At 47.7% G+C, this 18379-nt stretch overlaps 1 protein-coding gene across 2 annotated transcripts in view; it reads right to left on the bottom strand.

The window, feature by feature from the left end:
• LOC103068385 (phosphoserine aminotransferase) overlaps positions 1-18379 on the bottom strand; it is a 29120-nt gene that overhangs the window by 8878 nt on the left and 1863 nt on the right. For both annotated transcript variants that reach the window (XM_007465520.1, XM_007465521.1), the window contains exons 2-7: positions 15935-15995; positions 14935-15004; positions 12157-12362; positions 11146-11318; positions 9511-9680; positions 1977-2105 (exon numbers count right to left, since the gene is read on the bottom strand). In XM_007465520.1, the coding sequence (XP_007465582.1) occupies positions 1977-2105; positions 9511-9680; positions 11146-11318; positions 12157-12362; positions 14935-15004; positions 15935-15995 (809 nt within the window). The remainder of the gene's footprint in view (positions 1-1976; positions 2106-9510; positions 9681-11145; positions 11319-12156; positions 12363-14934; positions 15005-15934; positions 15996-18379) is intronic.

Genomic DNA, 18379 nt, shown 5'->3' with positions numbered 1-18379 from the left:
TTCAGGTAGCCTACTCTCTGCTCTCCAAACACATTACTTTCTTCCCTCAGTGCTTTGCAGAGGCCATTCCCTGCCTTCCTAAAAATTCCTAAAAGTACTTCCGCCTTCTTCTCTGCCTAATTCTTACTCCTGTCCAAGGCTCAAGCTCATGTAAAAGCCCTCCCTTCGCCTCCAGCCAAAGCAGTATGTCCCTGCCCCCAGCTCATGGCTCATTATTTAGCCCTTGGCCATGAACTCCTTGGACCATCTACTGCTGATCATGCATGTTACAAGGGCTCCAGTAAGTGCTAGTGGAGTACCCTGGCCTCCTCTCTCACACGTCAGGCTCTAAAGTGGAAGATTCCCAAGAGCCAAGCCACAGAACCACAGAGCAGGCAGAAATGCACAGTGTGTACCCCTTCCCCCAGATGGCCTGTGGAAGAGGACCCCAAAGGTCAAGTCGTTCAGCCAAGCCAGACTCCCTGAGGGCTTGTGGCTGGGGTGTCATCACAAGACAAGAACTCATAGGAGCAGGCAGGCATTTAAGGGTAGAGGGGACAGCAGCAGTTAGGCTTGTCCCAAAAGTATAACCCCAAACCCATGGATGGTTATGGAGATGTGTTAGCAAATCTTGGGTAAAACATACAATTCTAAGGCAGGATTGAGGCACCATTTTTGTGTCCTACAAGGCCCACTAAATTCTTAAAAGAGTAAAAATTCCCTTGTTATTGTCAGCCAGATATTTTTTCTTACAACACACTGAACTCCAAAGAGTGAAGTGCGCTAAGAAGGGGGTCCTGGCTCGGCAAATGAATGTAAGTGTTTACGCATGTATGTGTATAAACACACGTGCATACAGAGCATAAAGTCTGGTCCTCCCACAGCTGTCCCCACCTTGAAGGAGGGGAAAAGCAAATGAAAACATCATCTGTCAAGCTCCTTGTGTGCCAGGCACTGTACTAGGTACTTTATATCTGGCATTTTGGTGACAGGCCTGTTGTAGGGGGTTGAACGGTGGCCTCTGCAAAGGTTTACCCACACGCTCACCTCCAGAACCTGCGAATGTGACCTAGAAAAAGGGTCTCTGCTGATGCAATTAAGCTAAGATCTCTAGATGAGATCAATCATCCTGGATTATCTGGGTGGGCCCTAAATCCAATGTAAGAGACAGAAGACAAGACGCACAAGAAAGGAGGAGGCCCTGTGAAGGCCTCTCAGAGGCAGAGACTGGGGTGAGGCAGCCACAAGCCAAGGAATGCCTGAAGCCCCTGGAAGCTGGAAGAGGCAAGGAATGGATTCTTCCCTGGAGTCTCTGGAGGGAGCAAAGCCTTGCTGACAGCTTGCCTTTGAACTCCTGGACTCCAGAACACTGAGAATAAATTTCTCTTGTTTTAAGCCACCAAGCTAGCGGTACTTTGCTCTGGCAGCCCTAGGAGATCAATACAAGGCCCATACGTTCTCTGGCGTTGGTCCAGCGGTCAACACACATTCATGAATCAATTAGTCACAAAAACATTTAACTAGGAGTCAACTCATACCAGAGCCAATTCCATTCACCAACTGCAGGCCTGGGATGGGAGCGTTTGTCCTGTAATAAGCGAAAGAGTAAACTTTCCTAAAAGGGTAAATAACCCAGAGGAGGGGCCAGGAGTGGGTGTTTATACCAAAGGTCTCCAGTGAGTCCTGAGGTAAAGCTGAGAGCTTCCACCAAGTATGTGTTTTGTCCCCAGGGGACATACAGAGGAGGTGAGGTTGGGGAGAGGGGTCTGCCCCGGGGTCTGTGGTGTGAGAAACATTACCACCCATTGAGAGACAGGTCCCAAAGCCCGGGATTCCTGGGAATGGGATGCAGAAGGGAAGACTTACCTAACTCATGCTCCTGAGGAGTTCAGTGTCTCAGCAAAAGGTGGCTGCATCCATGTTCCAAAAGGACATGGCATATACACATTTTTAAATTCACAAGAGGCAAAATGTGAGATAAAACCCCATCAACTTACACATAGAATCCTTGAGAATTATCAACAATATCATAAATCATTTGCGATTTGATGGAGCTAAGCTTCTCCATGGCTGCTGCACCGCCGTTGTTCTTAATCCACTCCAGGACCAAGCCCATGACATAGATGCTAAAATAAAGAGTAAAAAACACATATATCCACGTAGAGAACGGACTTGAGGATACAGGGAGGGGGAAGGGTAAGCTGGGACGAAGTGAGAGAGCGGCATGGACATATATACACCACCAAACGTAAAATAGATAGCTAGTGGGAAGCAGCCGCATAGCACAGGGAGATCAGCTCCGTGCTTTGTGACCACCTAGAGGGGTGGGATAGGGAGGGTGGGAGGGAGGGAGACGCAAGAGGGAAGAGATATGGGAACATATATATATGTATAACTGATTCACTTTGTTATAAAGCAGAAACTAACACACCATTGTAAAGCAATTATACTCCAATAAAGATGTTAAAATATAAAATAAATAAATAATTTTTTTAAAAGTACATATATCCATTGAGTTCAGCTTTGCACAAGTGGAAAGACATCCAAGCAAACAGTCTGAAGTTGTACTAAAACAGACTTAAAGACACCATTAGACATAGACAAGATGAAGGTGGGCCATGTGTACACCAAGGACAGGAGCATGTCACGGGGCAAAAATGAAGATCAACCCAACTCTAGGCCCCTGGGGGCCATTCAGAAAAGAGGGTTAATTAGACTCTTCACTAGAGGTCACATCGGTGCCCACCAGTCCAGCCCAAGCCCGAACGCAAACTCTTCATGACACCTGGAACACAACTCCCTGTGTCCACCCCTGCTGACATTTTATCCCTGCCACAAGCATCCTCAGACACCTAGCTCCCCACCCCCACCAGTTAACTCTTCACTTTCTGAACGCCCAGAGCCCGCTGCCCACACTTCCCCTAGTTTTTACCACTGGCTCTTTATTCTCTATTCCTAGGCGCCCGTGTCTTGGACCTTGCAGTCCTGGAAGACTGGAAGCACAGTGTTCACCTTTCCCCCCGCGAAGCCCCAGCGCACAGTCCACCACCGGGCGGAGGCAGGGTGGCAGAGTGCCCAAAAGCCTGGGCTCCAAGTCCTAGTCCTGACTCTAGAACCAGTGCTGCCCCAACAGATTACCCAGGATTAGTCACCCCAGGGATCCAAAACTCGACTTTCCCACCTGGAAACAGGGAGATCTGCCAACCGACGGTGGACACCCAGCATTTCACTGCTCTGCCCTTCCTAACTCCACCCAGCAGGAGGATCCAGCGGGGTCCCTTACTCCCCTGGTTTCAGAGTTGAGCAGGGGACTTAAGTGGACCAATCAGAGCCTTCCATAGGCTTTTCTGAATTGGGAATGAGAAGAGGCAGAAGTGTGTGTTGGTGAAACGGTGAGTTATGAGGTAAGGGCGACAAGGAACATGTGAAGGAGGCTCATCTGAGACACAGGAGTGCAGACGGGATGGGATGTGGGTCCCTGGTTCCAGGAGGACCCGCTGCACCTCGGCCCTTCATAGAGCTTGGGTGCATCGTTTACCGAGCCAGAATATCAACTCTGTCACATAGAGACCTCAGTGCTCTTGGGGGGACCGCAGGAAATGGGTTGGGTGAAGTGCTTAGTGCAGTGCTGGCACATGGCAGGTGTACTTAGTAGTACCTTTACTAGTTAAGTACTCTAAACTAAGCCCAAAACACAAGACGTTGAAGAGCAATGGATGGTTTTCCCAGTGATCTTCTGAAAGCCCCTCTGCTTAAAAAGGTGCTGAGGAGACTTCCCTGGCGGTCCAATGGTTAAGACCCCTCACTTCCACTGCAAGGGGCACAGGTTCGATCCCTGGTCAGTGAACGATGATCCCACATGCCACGCGGCACAGCCAAAAAATAAAAAAATAATAAAAAATAAAAAGGTGCTGAGGGCTCTCTGTGCACCTCACTGAAAGCCCATGGGACAGGAGCAGAGGTCTCCCGGGGAAAAGAGACCATCCTCCTCAAACTGGGAGCGTGGAAAAGGTCCGTGCTCAGCTATGGCCTCTGTATGAGTGGGACAAAGGTCCCCCATAAAAATCTGTGCAAACTTAGTTGCTGAGCATCAATGTCCCGCAAAGATCTGGGGTGGGGACCCCCAGACACAGCTGCCTCCTCGTTTACTTACTAACACCATGACAGGGTGGGGAGGGGAAAACGCTCAAACACCAGAAGCTTGTCCCAGGGAAGCCCAAGATACTTGACTGGCTCGTTCACTGCCTCCAGGTGCGTGGAGAATCCCGGTGTTTCTACTCCAGACGATAGCAGAGGCCACACTGGGCTGCCCAGCGGGCACTGGGCAGGGAACAGCCAGCACCCAGAACCATGCGGTAGTCCCTGTGGAAGCTTCCCCAGCCTGGCTCCCCAGACAGCCCTGGGAGGAATGAGAAATGGCAGCTAGGGGCAGCAGCGAGGGAGCTCAAAGCAGAAAATAGCCTCTGAATAATTTACAGCCTCGGCTGGAGCTCTCTGGATAAAGACTGAGAAATCAGAGAGCAAAGAAGAAAGTAAGAGGGGGGAAGGACTATTCAGAGGTCCAGGACTCTGCCTTTTACTGATCAAAAAAATCCGAGGCCAGAGCTGCCATTATCCCACTTTACAGATGAGGAAACAGGCTCAGACAGCTTAACTTGGCTAAAGTCATCTAATAAGTGGCTGAGAAAGCCAGGATTCCAACCCCAGATGGTCTGACACCAAAGACCCAGCTCTTTTCACGGTAACAAAGGCCTCTGGTTTACTAGGGGCTCCACGACCCTCACCCACTCTCTCACCTGCCAGCGGGGCAGCCAGGATGGCACCAAGCCACACAGACACAGATGCCAAGAGCAGCTGCTACAGGGGCATCACAGCACACACGCGCGTGTGTGGACATGTAGGCATGTGTTCTAGATACGGTGCTTGCCCTCCCACTTCTCTGTTCCATAAGATGCTCTCGAATTTCCATCTAACCCCAAACTGCTCACTCCCCGACAAACCACAGAAACACACCCTGCCACATGATCCAAACACGCTGAGCGGCCTGCGGGTGCCTGCCTGTTCAACAGCACTTTCTGGAAGCCGAGCTTCACTTCTACCTGCAGCTCTGTTACCCCAGGGTTCCCAAGCTGCTGCTATTTGATTCATCAAATCAAGGCTGCAGCAAAGGCTCAGGCCAGGTCCACAGTCCCAGCCAGACCTCAGCACCAACACACTTCCCTCTTGGTGTGTGACTCACCCCTATGCCCAGACTCACTGCCCACGCTCTCTGGCTAATTTTTTTTTTTGCGGTACGCGGGCCTTTCACTGCTGCGGCCTCTCCCGTTGCGGAGCACAGGCTCTGGACGCACAGGCCCAGCGGCCATGGCTCACGGGCCCAGCCGCTCCGCGGCATGTGGGATCTTCCCGGACTGCGGCATGAACCCGTGTCCCCTGCATCAGCAGGCGGACTCTCAACCACTGCGCCACCAGGGAAGCCCTCTGGCTAATCTTAATGAGATCCTAGCAGGCACAGTCAGCAGAAAGCCCACCCATTTTACACGCTGCCCAGAACCAGCACCTTTAGCCTCGGTCTACAAAGCCTCAGCGTGAGGTAGGGGGCTCAGAGGAAGCAGGCTCTCCCGGAGACCAGATGCCCCTGGAGTGGAAGGATGTCTGGCCTTGCGAGTCGACTGGAGCTTCCGATGCATTATTAACTCACGCTTCTACCCCCATACAATCCGAAACCTTCAAAACACAGGGGCCCTGAAATGCTTATGCAGCTTTGAAACTTGGTTCCCACTAACCAGGGTTAACTTTTAACTGATGTACGGCTTCACTTCTAAAATGTCCCCTGCCCCACACAGTGCAGGTACACTGTCTCAGCCTGCGCATTAAATGACTACATGAATCACAGCAGATCCATTCTCTGGAATATCACTCAGCAATTCAAAGGGGGAAAAAAGGCAGGCGTCTGAGCTGACATGGCAGTGTTCACAGTACGTTGCTGGATAGAAAAAAGAATTCACAGAACAGCCTATATGGTAAAGTTCCATCTGCATAATTAAACATACGGCTCTGTTTGCATATGCCCTACACAGCAAGCAGTTAACAATGGTTACCCCGCAGGCTCTGCTCGCCTCAGGAATCTTTGCCAAGACCATGTGTTAATTTTTTAAGGCAATATGAAATACTCTGTGGGCACTAGGGATTAGAAAAGCACACCAGAAAGTTCCCCGGGAAACTCTCCCTGGCTGTTCTTAAGTATTAGGCCCCCTTGGCAGCCCACACTCCTATGCTGATAAGTAAGGCGGCCTGGGTCAGTAGGGTCATTTTGTTTCTTATTAGTTACTTTACCTCACACTACAGCTAGTTAGTCGTGGTAAGTAAAAATGTCTTGTGGGCTTAGAAGGGAAGTTTAGGCATCCGTTTGCTTGTCCATGAACTGGGCTTAGTGCCCAGGATGCCCACGCCGTCCTTTATTCCACCCCAATTCACTGCTCAGGGCTACAGGCAACTACAGGAAGGCTCAGTTCAAACCGCCCAGGGCCTGTGGTCACTTGGCTCCGAGGTTAAAAGAAAAAAAAGAGCTTCTTTTCAAACTTGGGACATTTTCAAGGACTTCCATGTGATACAAAGTTGCAGTGTTCTGGGCGCCTTATCCCCTTACATCCAGAGCCTGGGGAGGGTGCTCTGCACAAAGCTTCCTCTCTCCATTTATGGCTTGTTCTCACTGCATGAACTACAATTTTCTAATCTTGAAAGCTGAAGTACCCCAAATGAAATCTAAGTTTTTCAAGTCACAGATTTAGGGTAACTACTCAATTATACAGACTTACTTTTTTCCTTTTCTCTTCTTTCGGGGTAAAAGAAAGCAAGACACCAAGGGGTGTCTTGGGTCAGAATACCTTTAACCCAATCTCTTTGGTCCTCCACGTTTATATGATTCTGATCAAATACTATTAGCGATCCTGCCCCGAGATGGTCTCAGTGTTCACTCTTCTGATCTGTCTGGAGAGGAAACCTCGCCCCTTTTCCACCCCTGTTTCTGGGTGTCTGGCTGAGCCCGCTCTTCGGGCAGGAAGGCTCTGGGCGGGGAGTATCTGCCCTCCCCCAGCCTGTGCCCCACCCCCAGGTGCCCAGGTTGGCCAGCTGACCTGACTGGTCAGGGCCTGGGATGGAGGCCTGCACAGGGGCTGGTAGGGGAGTGACTCTCTCTGAGTCACTCACAGGAGGACTTTCTCTCAGGGCCCACCAGGTCTGACTCCAGACCTTTTTATCTCCCACTAGACAGACTGACCTGCTTTCTCACCGTTTCTGCTGATTTTTCACTCTAACATTACCCGACTGCATCTTAACACATATCCACTGGAGTTTTTAAAAATGTGCTTCCCAGTCACTCATGGAGAAGGTGCCAGAGGGCATGACTCCCCCTGCTCTGATCAGAACTGCCAGCCCCCATTTCAGGCCCCATTTCAGGGCCAGGGCTCTCCCTGCCTTCTCCCGCCGTCTCACTCGCGGAGCTGTGGTGGCCTTTGCCCCACCTCCGGAAAGACTCACCTGCCTGCAAGCCAGGCCCTGGCTGCACATTCTAACAGGTAAGGACAGACACCTCCCGCCACCTCCTGCCACCTCACAGCCTGGAGCCGAAGCTCCTTCTCCTGGGGCCCTGCACTCAGGCTCCCCAACCGTCCTGCAACACTCAGCACAGCAGTGCTCCTTTCCCAGTTGGCCAGTGGTCATGGGTTTTTCCACTGCCAGAAACCCCAGAGATAAGACGGGCAGGTGAGAGAGGTTCAGCCCTGCCCCCCAGTCCCTACCAGGCACTTCAGAAGCACTTTCAACCAGGGTGAAACAGAGTGGGATTGACAGGTGACCAGGAGAGTAAGCCCTGAAGCCCTCCGTGCCCTGAGGAAAGCAGGGGACACAAAGTGAGAAGCTGCTCCGGCTCATGCGGGCCGCACAGAAAACCAGCAAAAATTTCCATAAGAATTCTAACTTTGGAAAAAGCTCCTTTCTTCCCCTGGTAAATTATGTGGAAGAAATTTCCTGCAGGCAGCGCCTCAGAGGGAGACCTCTCACAAAGCCCCAACCCCACGGAGCCGCAGCCTGTACCAGCCCGAGCCCCTCTTCGTACGCTCTTTTAAGAGAACTTCTAGCATCCCTGGAAAACCTGGGAGACTCAGAGAGCTGGACTCCCAGCAGCCAACTGTTCTCCAGAGATGGGATCTTTCCAACACAAACCCACACTGAGAGTTTTGCTTGAGAAGAGCACAAAGATACAGGGTGTGCGTGCATACATGGGCTCTCAAGCCAGACCGCCTGGGTTCAAACCCCGGCTATGCCACGTCCTGAAGTATGGCTTTGGCTTCTTCACTTGCAAAATGGGAAAAATAATAAGAGGATCCACCTCCTAGGGTGCTTGGGAGATAAAGAGGGTCATACACATCACTATTTTACATCATAGCTGCCCTGGAAAGATAAGATAATCTATAAACTCTGGCTCTTTTATCCCCGCTGCTAAGGCTGGGGATAAAACAGAAACCACAATGATAATACAGCAGCTAACATTTATAAGTCACTGAGAGCCAGGCACTCACCAAGCACATTTTATACATATGTATTAATCATTCAATCCTCACAGCAACCAATTACTCCTGGAGACACCTGCTGCACAGATAGGTTAAGCAACTTGCCCAAGGTCACACAGCTTGTCAGTAGTAAAATCTCTCAGGCAGTTGCTAAATCCTAGGTGTCACAAAGATTTTCACCAACTACCTGAGTCTGGGAGTTAAAAGACTGTACGGTAGGGTAGCCTTACTCTCCCCAAAAGTGCTGTAATGCAGCCTCTCACTCGGATAAGGGGAAGCCAGGCTAACAGGACCCCTGCAGACTGGGTGAAAAACCAGAGAGGCGTCTGTTCCAGCCAGTGCGTTAGATGCCAGGCAGCCAGCTTCAAGCAGACCCAGTAAGGAAAGAAAAAGACCAGTAGCCTGGCCTCTGAAAGTCCTTCTCCAAAGCCGCACTGGTTGTTTGAGATGCAAGCATGACACTTCATGTGCAGAAAGCTTTTGGGTTAATGGTGAACCACCAAGGCTACCAAGATCAAACAAAAACACCCCAAAAGAAAGGCAAGGAAAGCTGATCAAACAGTGCACAGAGGGGGACGAGGGAGAGGTGAGCTGGGCAGAGAATCTCTTTTTGTTTGGTATTTTTTTTTGCGGTACGCGGGCCTCTCACTGTTGTGGCCTCTCCCGTTGCGGAGCACAGGCTCCGGCCGCGCAGGCTCAGCGGCCATGGCTCACGGGCCCAGCCGCTCCGCAGCATGTGGGATCTTCCCGGACCGGGGCATGAACCCGTGTCCCCTGCATCGGCAGGAGGACTCTCAACTGCTGCGCCACCAGGGAAGCCCTGGGCAGAGAATCTTAATAGGATATCTGGGCTATTAGATCACTGATTCGTGGCATCATGCCCTACTTTAAAAAGTCAACTAGTATTGATGGGAAATACTGAGACCTCCTCACTGGTCCCCAAGCCATACCCCGGAGTTACCTGAAGCAGGGAGGTGTGTTATACAGGGAGTTATTTCCGGCCTGCACTTTGTAATCCAGGACCGAGGGGCACTCTCTGAGGGCGAACCCCAGCAGGTCATCTCGGACGATCACCACCGTGACCCCTGCAGAGCCAACGTTCTTCTGGGCACCAGCAAAAATCGCACCAAACTGCAAAAGAGAAAGCCTGCTGTTCTAGATGCACTGGGTCATTTTTCATAAATGTAGTCAAACTTCCCAATCTCCTTCTAAAGCACAATTTTTATGAGGAAGTGACTCTATTTTAATCCTGTTCGGAGTGCATTCCCTTCTCTAAAGGAATCTCTATCCGGGACAGCAAATCGATACTCAAGAGTTCAGAGCCTGCAGATTAGAAATCTGTCTGATCCTTCTCTCCAGGGAGGGGCCAGCCCAAACCCATCACTGTGGAGGCCTTGTATCTATTCGTATTCACTCTAGTATACCTCTTTTCTACGTCCAAGGCCATCTTTAAAATGAGGCTGCTGTCCTTGGTAACCTAAAGAAATCAATTTTTTTATCCATTTATATTTGTATAAAGGGATAACTGAGAAATAATGGGACAAGCTGCCTGAGAGAGAATTTTAGAAAAAAAGAGATGTTTAAAGATACTTTGGGAAATGCTTTCGTGTAAGATGTAGAACCCTCTTCCATGTCTCCCCATGAAACCTGTAGGAAAATTCAGTGGCATCCCAAGTGGGAGGAGGGGGGACAGTGTGGCTCGACAGGGAGTATTTTATAGTTGACATTGTTTAGAATTGCCAGTGCATGGTGAGTAAAAATAAAAAGCAGGCTATAAACAAAATGTGTACATCCATACAACAGAATATTACTCAGCCTTAAAAAGAAATGAAGTTCTGACATGCTACCACATGGGCGAACCCTGAGGACATTATGCTAAGTGAAATAAGCCAGACAGAAAAGGACAAATATTGCATGATTCCACTTACGTGAGGTTATCTAGAACAGTCGAATTCACAGAGACCAATAAAAAAAGTAGGATGGTGGGTGCCAGGGGCTGGGGGGAGGGAGGACTGCGGTTATTGTTAAATGGGGACAGAGTTTCAGTTTGGGAAGAAAAAGTTCTGCAGATGGATAGTGCTGATGGCTGCACAACAGTGTGTGTGTACTTAATGCCACCGAACTGTATGCTTAAAAATGGTTAAAATGGTAAAGTTATGGTAAGTATATTTTACCACAACTTTTTAAAAGGCAGACTGCTTCTTAGTTTGTTTTAAATTCCTTACAGCTATCATACCCCCCATGGCATGCACCTGGGGAGCTGCTCAGAAATCTACATGTCATGTCCATGCTCTTGGAGCTGAGCTGGGTACAAAGCAAGGTGGGGCTCCTTCATAGCCCCGCAAGCTTTCCTTGATGAGAGCAAGTAACTCCCAAGATGCTGACAAAAGGATTTTCTAAGCGCCACTCTCAGAGGCAGATGAATTCCCCAAGGGCTCAAGTGTGACCCCTGGGAGACGACGATTAACACAGGGTTGGAAATGTTAGGACGTAAACATTCTGACAACCCACACTGTCAGCCTTTCCCCATTCTGGTATATATTAAAATGTCCCCTGACCCGCCCCCCCGCTGGCGCAGGCCTCTTTTACACTCTACCTTGGAAACATCCACTGGCTTGGACAGGAAGTTTGAAGACATGTCGCAGACCAACACTGCTCCCTTCACATCAGGGATAAAGTCAAACTCCACTCCATGCACGGTCTCATTGGCGCAGTAATACACATAGGAGGCGTCCGGGCTGAGGTTCCAGGTGCTCGGATCTGGAATTTCTATCACAGGAGACAAGTTGGGGACTCCACACGTTTCCTCCCCTCTTTCCTTAGGGAGATAGGAGGCAACCAGGAATGATGCCCCTCCCCTAGCAGGGGAAGACAGATCCCAGAGCATTCACAAGTGAAAGCACCCTATCCATCTTACATTACAATCACCACCAACATCCTAAAGGGATGACGCATCTCACCCCTTTGACTGTTACTGGGGGCAAATAATCTTCAAGAATGGCGTGGTGAGTATTTGGGTTTTTTCCTTGTTGCCCAGTATCTATCCATCCTAGGTCCACTGACAGTTTCCTGTGTGTGTCAGCCTCCGTGACTCTCAGCCCACGTAGTTCCAGGTAGAACCAATTCCACCCACAGCCCTGAAGGTACAGTGCAACTCAGGCAAGGCCGCTTGACTGATACAGAATGGGACACAGGAGACAGGAGACTGTTACTGGGAATGCACGAGCGAAGGCATTGAAACGTGAGAGAATATAAGGTCAGGAGCAGCTGCAGCCATCTTCTGAAAAGGAGGGGGCAGCTTTCCTGACTGTGGAGGAGACAGGGAAAGACACCAGAACCGGGAGACACTGTAGGCGGCCCTTGATCAAGCCATACCTAAAGCCAAACCAGCCCCTGGGCTTTGCAGCTAAGTCAGCAGCCTAGGCATACTCTTTCTGCAGCAGCCCGTTAGTAATCTTAACAGGAACAGGCAGCCAATCTAAATGGTATCAGACTAACTACTGACAAGGAGACGAAAGAATTGCCCGGGGCAGGGATGACCTTCTAGCTGAGCAGGGACCACCTGCCAGCCAGCATTTCACTGTCCAGCTCAGCTCCCAGCACTTACTTGTGTAACTCCCAAGTTTGGGGTGGACAATATTCACAGTCCCAAACTTCTTGGCTTCTTCCGCGGCCTTAGCTGACCAGGATCCCGTCACCACATAGTCGGCACACCTTCCTGCTTTCAGGCCAATCAGGTTTAAGGGCACAGCACTGAACTGGCCACACCCACCTCCTTGTACAAAAATCACCTTGTAGTTGTCTGGAATGGCTCTGGGCAGAAGCAGAGGTGACAGTAAACAGGGTCAAAAATTGAGAATGAGTGATGCTCTTCCAGCACCTTACCCTGGGGTGGGTACACTACAAGAACAATGGTCAAGCCCCATCTCTGCCTTCCCCAACCCAGTCATTTATCTACTTAATTCCTTGCACAGATATTTACTGGGCCCTGTAGTGGAGGCCTATGGTTACTTTTTGGATAGAGCTAGTAACACCCTGCTGTTCCTTTAGAGAAGCATCAGCTGCCACTCTCGGTCCACCTGGTTCAAGGGTGGCCAATCCCAGCTCCAGGGGATGAGCACGTGGCCCAAGCTGTCCAGTGTGGTTTGGTTCTGAGACCTGGATCCAAACTTGTAGAAAAGAGGAGCTGTTTCTATTGAGGGAAATAAAGAACTTGTAGGAGCTAAACCTGAAACCACTGGTGGCCATCTGATGAAGCCAACATATGAAAAAGCAGAGCCAGGAGATGGAGAAAAAGACCTTCCTGACATCATGTGAGCTCCTAAATCACTCCTGCACTTTTCTGTTATACGAGATAATACATTCCTTTCTCTCTTTTTTTGTGTAAGCCAAGAGCTGGGCTTCTGTCACTTGCAACCAAAAGTCCTAAAAGTATATATGTGCTGGTTCATGCTATGAACCAGGTGGACACTGGAGAAGGATCTGTGATAATCCTTTAGACCTAAGCATGTATCACCGACCCAATATATATCAAGGTTAACAGCAAAAATATTTGATTGCAACATGGAAAATTAAAATGGTGATTGGCATGGCTACAGGCAGTAGGGTAAGGCCAGCTCAGGCCAGGGAAACTGGACCCAAGCCTTTGAGCAATGTCAGAGCTTGGGAACAGGTTACACAGAAGGCAGACGGCCAAGGGACAGAGCTCCAGCACAGAGGTGTAAGGAAAGCACCAAAGGGCAGGGCAATGTGAGAGGGTCTTGGTCTCGCCAATACGAGGGATGGCGTGCATATATCTGGTTTTGAACCGTGCCTGCCTATATCCAGGGCTCAGGAGGCTAGCAAAGCACACAGACAGGTCTTAGGAGACTCTAACCATGTCAGCAGCTGGGAGGATGGCAGCCCAAGGCAGCGTTCCTGGTTTATGTTATTCAGATGCAGGGCACTGAACAAGGCCAAGAACTGGATGGAAGGACACGAGACAGAGGTCTAGGTACAGGGGTACAAAGAAATCGGCCCATAAATTGAACCGGAAGTTCAAGCTGGAAAGGCTCACAGGCGTGTGGGTCAAATGCCATATCTCTTGGGCCAACATTCCAAGTACCCACCCTATGAAGGATGTGATTGTTCTGTGAACATGACAGGGACCCAGCAGGCAGCCCTGGCATGCTAAGCCAAGCAGATGATTACCGGCTCCAAACACGGACATTAGCACGGGTTTCGAGGGCTCCTCACAAAAATGTCACCAAGCCCGCCCCATCTGAAACATTTTATCAATGCAATTTAAAGGGAAAGTTATTAAATAATTAGTATAATTCCAATTTCGTTCATGAAATAATGCAAGGATGGACCCTAAAACGTTAACAGTGATTACCCCTGACTGGTGGGATTATGGATAATTATGGTTGATTCTGTGAGTTTGTTTTTTCCCTAAACTTTCCACCATGAACATGCACTCGTGTTGTGAGCAGAAAAAAAAAACATATTTCGTTTTCATAACGTATTCATATTTCTATGTGAATATATTTATATAATGTATAAAACCTCTCCTTTAAGCAACAATCTATTTAAGAACACAGTTTCCTCTGGGTAAGAAGAGCAGTGCAGATAACTGGGAGAGCTCATTTGAGAAGCAGTTCCCAGAGTTCAGAACCCTTAAAATTGCCCAAAGAGCCCGTTAAAAATGAAGTTTGTACAAAGGCTCTGATTCAACAGGTCTGGATGGGGCCCAGCACTTGAATTTTTTAATACTTCCCCCACGAGTTGATTCTGACAGGTTGTATGAGGCAATACTTTAAGAGCCAGTGAACTAAGTTATAGTTAATTATGCTGACAAAGATGACCACTTCTTGGGCTTCCCTGGTGGCGCAGTGGTTGAGAGTCCGCCTGCCGATGCAGGGGACGCGGGTTCGTGCCCTGGTCCGTGAAGATCCCACATGCCGCGGAGCGGCTGGGCCCGTGAGCCATGGCCGCTGAGCCCTCGCGTCCGGAGCCTGTGCTCCGCAACGGGAGAGGCCACAACAGTGAGAGGCCCACGTACCACAAAAAAAAAAAAAAAAAAAGATGACCACTTCTTTGTCATTCAAATCCCTTTTAAGCCCGTTTAACTTCCACAGTGCTAAAAAAATCTTTCCCAGATAAAATGATTTCAAACCTTTGGAAAAATCACATAAAATAAAAATAAACATACAAACGCAGGATGAGGAACAAATAAAAAGCATTATGTACTGATCTAGTGAATTTGGGAGAATCTTAACAAGATTATTTGTAAGAATGGAATATTCTGAACACACAGCAGAGTCTAGAAAATAATGCAACAGACACCCACGTATATGGATTACCAAACAAGAGTAACACAATTTTGTCTTTAAAATTTTAAACTTACAATAATTCCCGCATAAGGTTCTCTGTGTTGTTAATAATCTTAGAGAAATCTGATGACCTGTGGCTCATTTCTGTGGAAAGAAAAACAAGAAAAAAAATTCCAGTTCAAAACCAAAGCAACAAAAGTTAACTGTAGCTGTAACTACAAAATTTGCAAATCAAATAACAAAGGGAAATGTCAGTTATTTTCCATTCAAATTGTGGGCCACACTTACTTTAAGGGAAAATCCAAATTGATTTTCAAACTGCAAACATTTTAACCTTATTGTCACAGCAGAATGATTTTTCATAAGTGGCAATATTCACTGAGTGAGCCACGTACTAATTTATCCTTTGGTCTCTGATGACTCACATCTTTCTCACAAACAGGAATTGTATGCAAATGCTGCCCTTAGGACATCAGCACAAAATTCCACACTGTGCTCTCACTTCACAGAAATCTAGGTGCATGTGCCAGACCCACAGGAACAAAATTTAATAGCAATGAGCACACAGTTAAACCTACAGTCTCTTAATAGTCTGTAGCCTTTGGAAATATCAAAAAAGAAAAAGAAAATTAAATTTAAAAAAAAGTAAATTTTAGAACTCAAAGAAACTTCATGAAATTATTAACATGCAAGATCTTCAAAAATAGGCTTGTGTACTTTTCAACATTAATGAGTTCATGTTTAAGAACAGCAAAAACTGTAAAATGAATGTGAAGCAATTTTATAAATGTTTGGGCACTGTTAATGTAAATGTACAGGATCTTTTGATCTCAGATCCTATGCATAGCAAAAACCAATGATGCGACAGTGAGCTGAGACATATAAACCCCTCACCAGCATTTATGTTGCTTTCAAAATTGCTTCGATCAAACATGCTACGGAAGTTATTAAAATTTAAAAATATATCTACAAAGGCCTACAGGAAGACCCAGTAGAAATTCTAGGCTTGATGATGCATTTTAATTGGTTCCCTTTGAATCCTGGACATTCACAGAATCCAAAAGTAAATCTTACCAAGAACACTAATCCCAACTCCTTTGTAGTCTAATAATTCTTTTTGTATCTCTGACAATACCTAGGAAAAAAATAAAAGAAAATTTAAGATGATTTCAATATGCTGTGCACAACTCTGGACATACAAACTGCAGTGGGGGAGGGACAGGGGAGAGCATCCACCCACCAGGCCTGTGAAGAAGCTTATGTCCCTGCCCACAGCCAATCCCCTTCCTCCCCCTATATCCCCACAGAGCCCGGATGATGCAACTTACACTCAAGTTGAGAGTGAAATTATGCAACGTGACTGATGCTAAGACAGTTTTTCCAAAGGTATGAATTTATTTAGAGATAAAAACTCACTTGGACTTAAAAAAAGATCAAGTATAGAAGTTTTCTGATAACAATTCTTTAACTGTCAACTTCAGACCTTTGGGAAAAGTCTAATTCCCTAGAAAAATGGCCCTTCCACAATTGCATTTGCACTCTGACAGCAAAGGCACAAAAAGCATAAAGTTCTGGGGGACAACAAAAAAATCAATTAGGCCCAAGTTAAACTGATAACTCAATTTTCCATCTTTTTGGTCTGCTGGGATGGGTGGGGTGGGCAGGAATTAGGAAGCACCTGCTGTGAATTAAGGTTCATGAGGGGTACTGATGTACTGCACTCTCCCCTCAACAACAGCCCTGAAGGTGATATTCTCATTCCCCAATTTGCAGGTGAAGAATCTCAGCTGTGGCTCCAGAGGTACTTAGCTGTATGCTCCAGTCCAGCCCCTTGACCCATCTTGTAAGATCACTGCAATCCCATAACCACGTTCTGCCTTACAAGGACAACTGGACAGGTGGGACCCATCTTATGGCCAATCTTCCAGTGCCAGGAAACGGGTGGGGGGCAAGGCTCATTCCCTACCCCCACCCCCAAACACATAGCTCACTTTCTAGGGAGGTGCCTCATTGTTTTTTTCCCAAAGGCAATTAAATGTAAATTACTACACACTGAAAGAAAAACACCTATTTCACATATATATCTACATAGATTTATGTATATATATATATGTATATATATATACACACACACACACTTCAGTAAAGAAGAATAGAAAGCCCTTATCAGAGATGCATGCTGCATTGTTTACAAGTGAAATGACACGGTATCTGTGATTGGCTTTAAAATTATCCAGGGGCAGGAGGGGAGAAAGAGGGTATGGGGGAGGGAGCGCTGAAAGATTGGCAAAATGTCCTTAGTTGTTAAATTTTGGATGGGTGCATGAATTTAGTTATATTATTCCCTCTCTACCTTTGTGTATGAGCAATCTGCCATAAAGGAAAAAGAAAGAAATGCTCTAAAAATGTACACAAAATAGGTGAGATAAACCCTCTGTAGAAGCATCCTGCCATCAAAGGAGGTTCCCTTAAAAGATACAGGCTAAAGACCTCATAAAACATAATCTAGGGCTTCCCTGGTGGCGCAGTGGTTAAGAATCCGCCTGTCAATGCAGGGGACACGGGTTCAAGCCCTGGTCTGGGAAGATCCCACATGCCGCGGAGCAACTAAGCCCGTGTGCCACAACTACTGAGCCTGCGCTCTAGAGCCTGCGAGCCACACCTACAGAGCCTGCATGCCACAACTACTGAAGCCCGCGCACCTGGAGCCTGTGCTCCGCAACAAGAGAAGCCACCGCAATGAGAAGTCCACACACCACAACGAAGAGCAGCCCCCGCTCACTGAAACTAGAGAAAAGCCTGCGTGCAGCAACGAAGACCCAATGCAGTGAAAAATTAAAATAAAAAAAGAAAAAACCATAATCTAAACTGGATTGCAACTTGTCTGAAAAAACACCATTTTAACAATAAAGAATGAGACAAAAAAAAAGAGCTTCAAGAATTTGTCATCGGGGCTTCCTTGGTGGCACAGTGGTTAAGAATCTGCCTGCCAATGAAGGGTACACGGGTTCGAGCCCTGGTCCGGGAAGATCCCACATGCCGCGGAGCAACTAAGCCCGTGCGCCACAACTACTGAGCCTGCGCTCTAGAGCCCGTGAGCCACAATTACTGAAGCCCACTTGCCACAACAACTGAAGCGCACGTGCCTAGAGCCCGTGCTCTGCAACAAGAGAAGCCACCGCAATGAGAAGCCCGCGCACCGCAAGGAAGAGTAGCCCCCGCTCGCAGCAACTAGAGAATGCCGGCGCGCAGCAACGAAGACGCAACGCAGCCAAAAATAAATTAATTAAAAAAAAAAAAAAGAATTTGTCACCGTTTTTGTTGGACACATTAGCAATGGCTGATCAAACAAACTTTTAGCAAATCCTCGTCTTTAGTAAATACAAACATCTGTCTCTGATAGAATCATCCTTGAACTTCTGTTCAGACTGTATTTCTCTCATAGATAGTATTCCTTGAAAAGACATCTATAAAATTTTATAACCAAAATCATTATAAAAAGTTTTAAAAACTTCTACC

Source organism: Lipotes vexillifer, unplaced genomic scaffold (genome assembly GCF_000442215.2).
Source record: "Lipotes vexillifer unplaced genomic scaffold, Lipotes_vexillifer_v1.1 scaffold993, whole genome shotgun sequence".
NCBI classification, from domain to species: Eukaryota; Metazoa; Chordata; class Mammalia; order Artiodactyla; family Lipotidae; genus Lipotes; species Lipotes vexillifer.
This window is presented reverse-complemented; position numbering and strand designations above follow the sequence as displayed.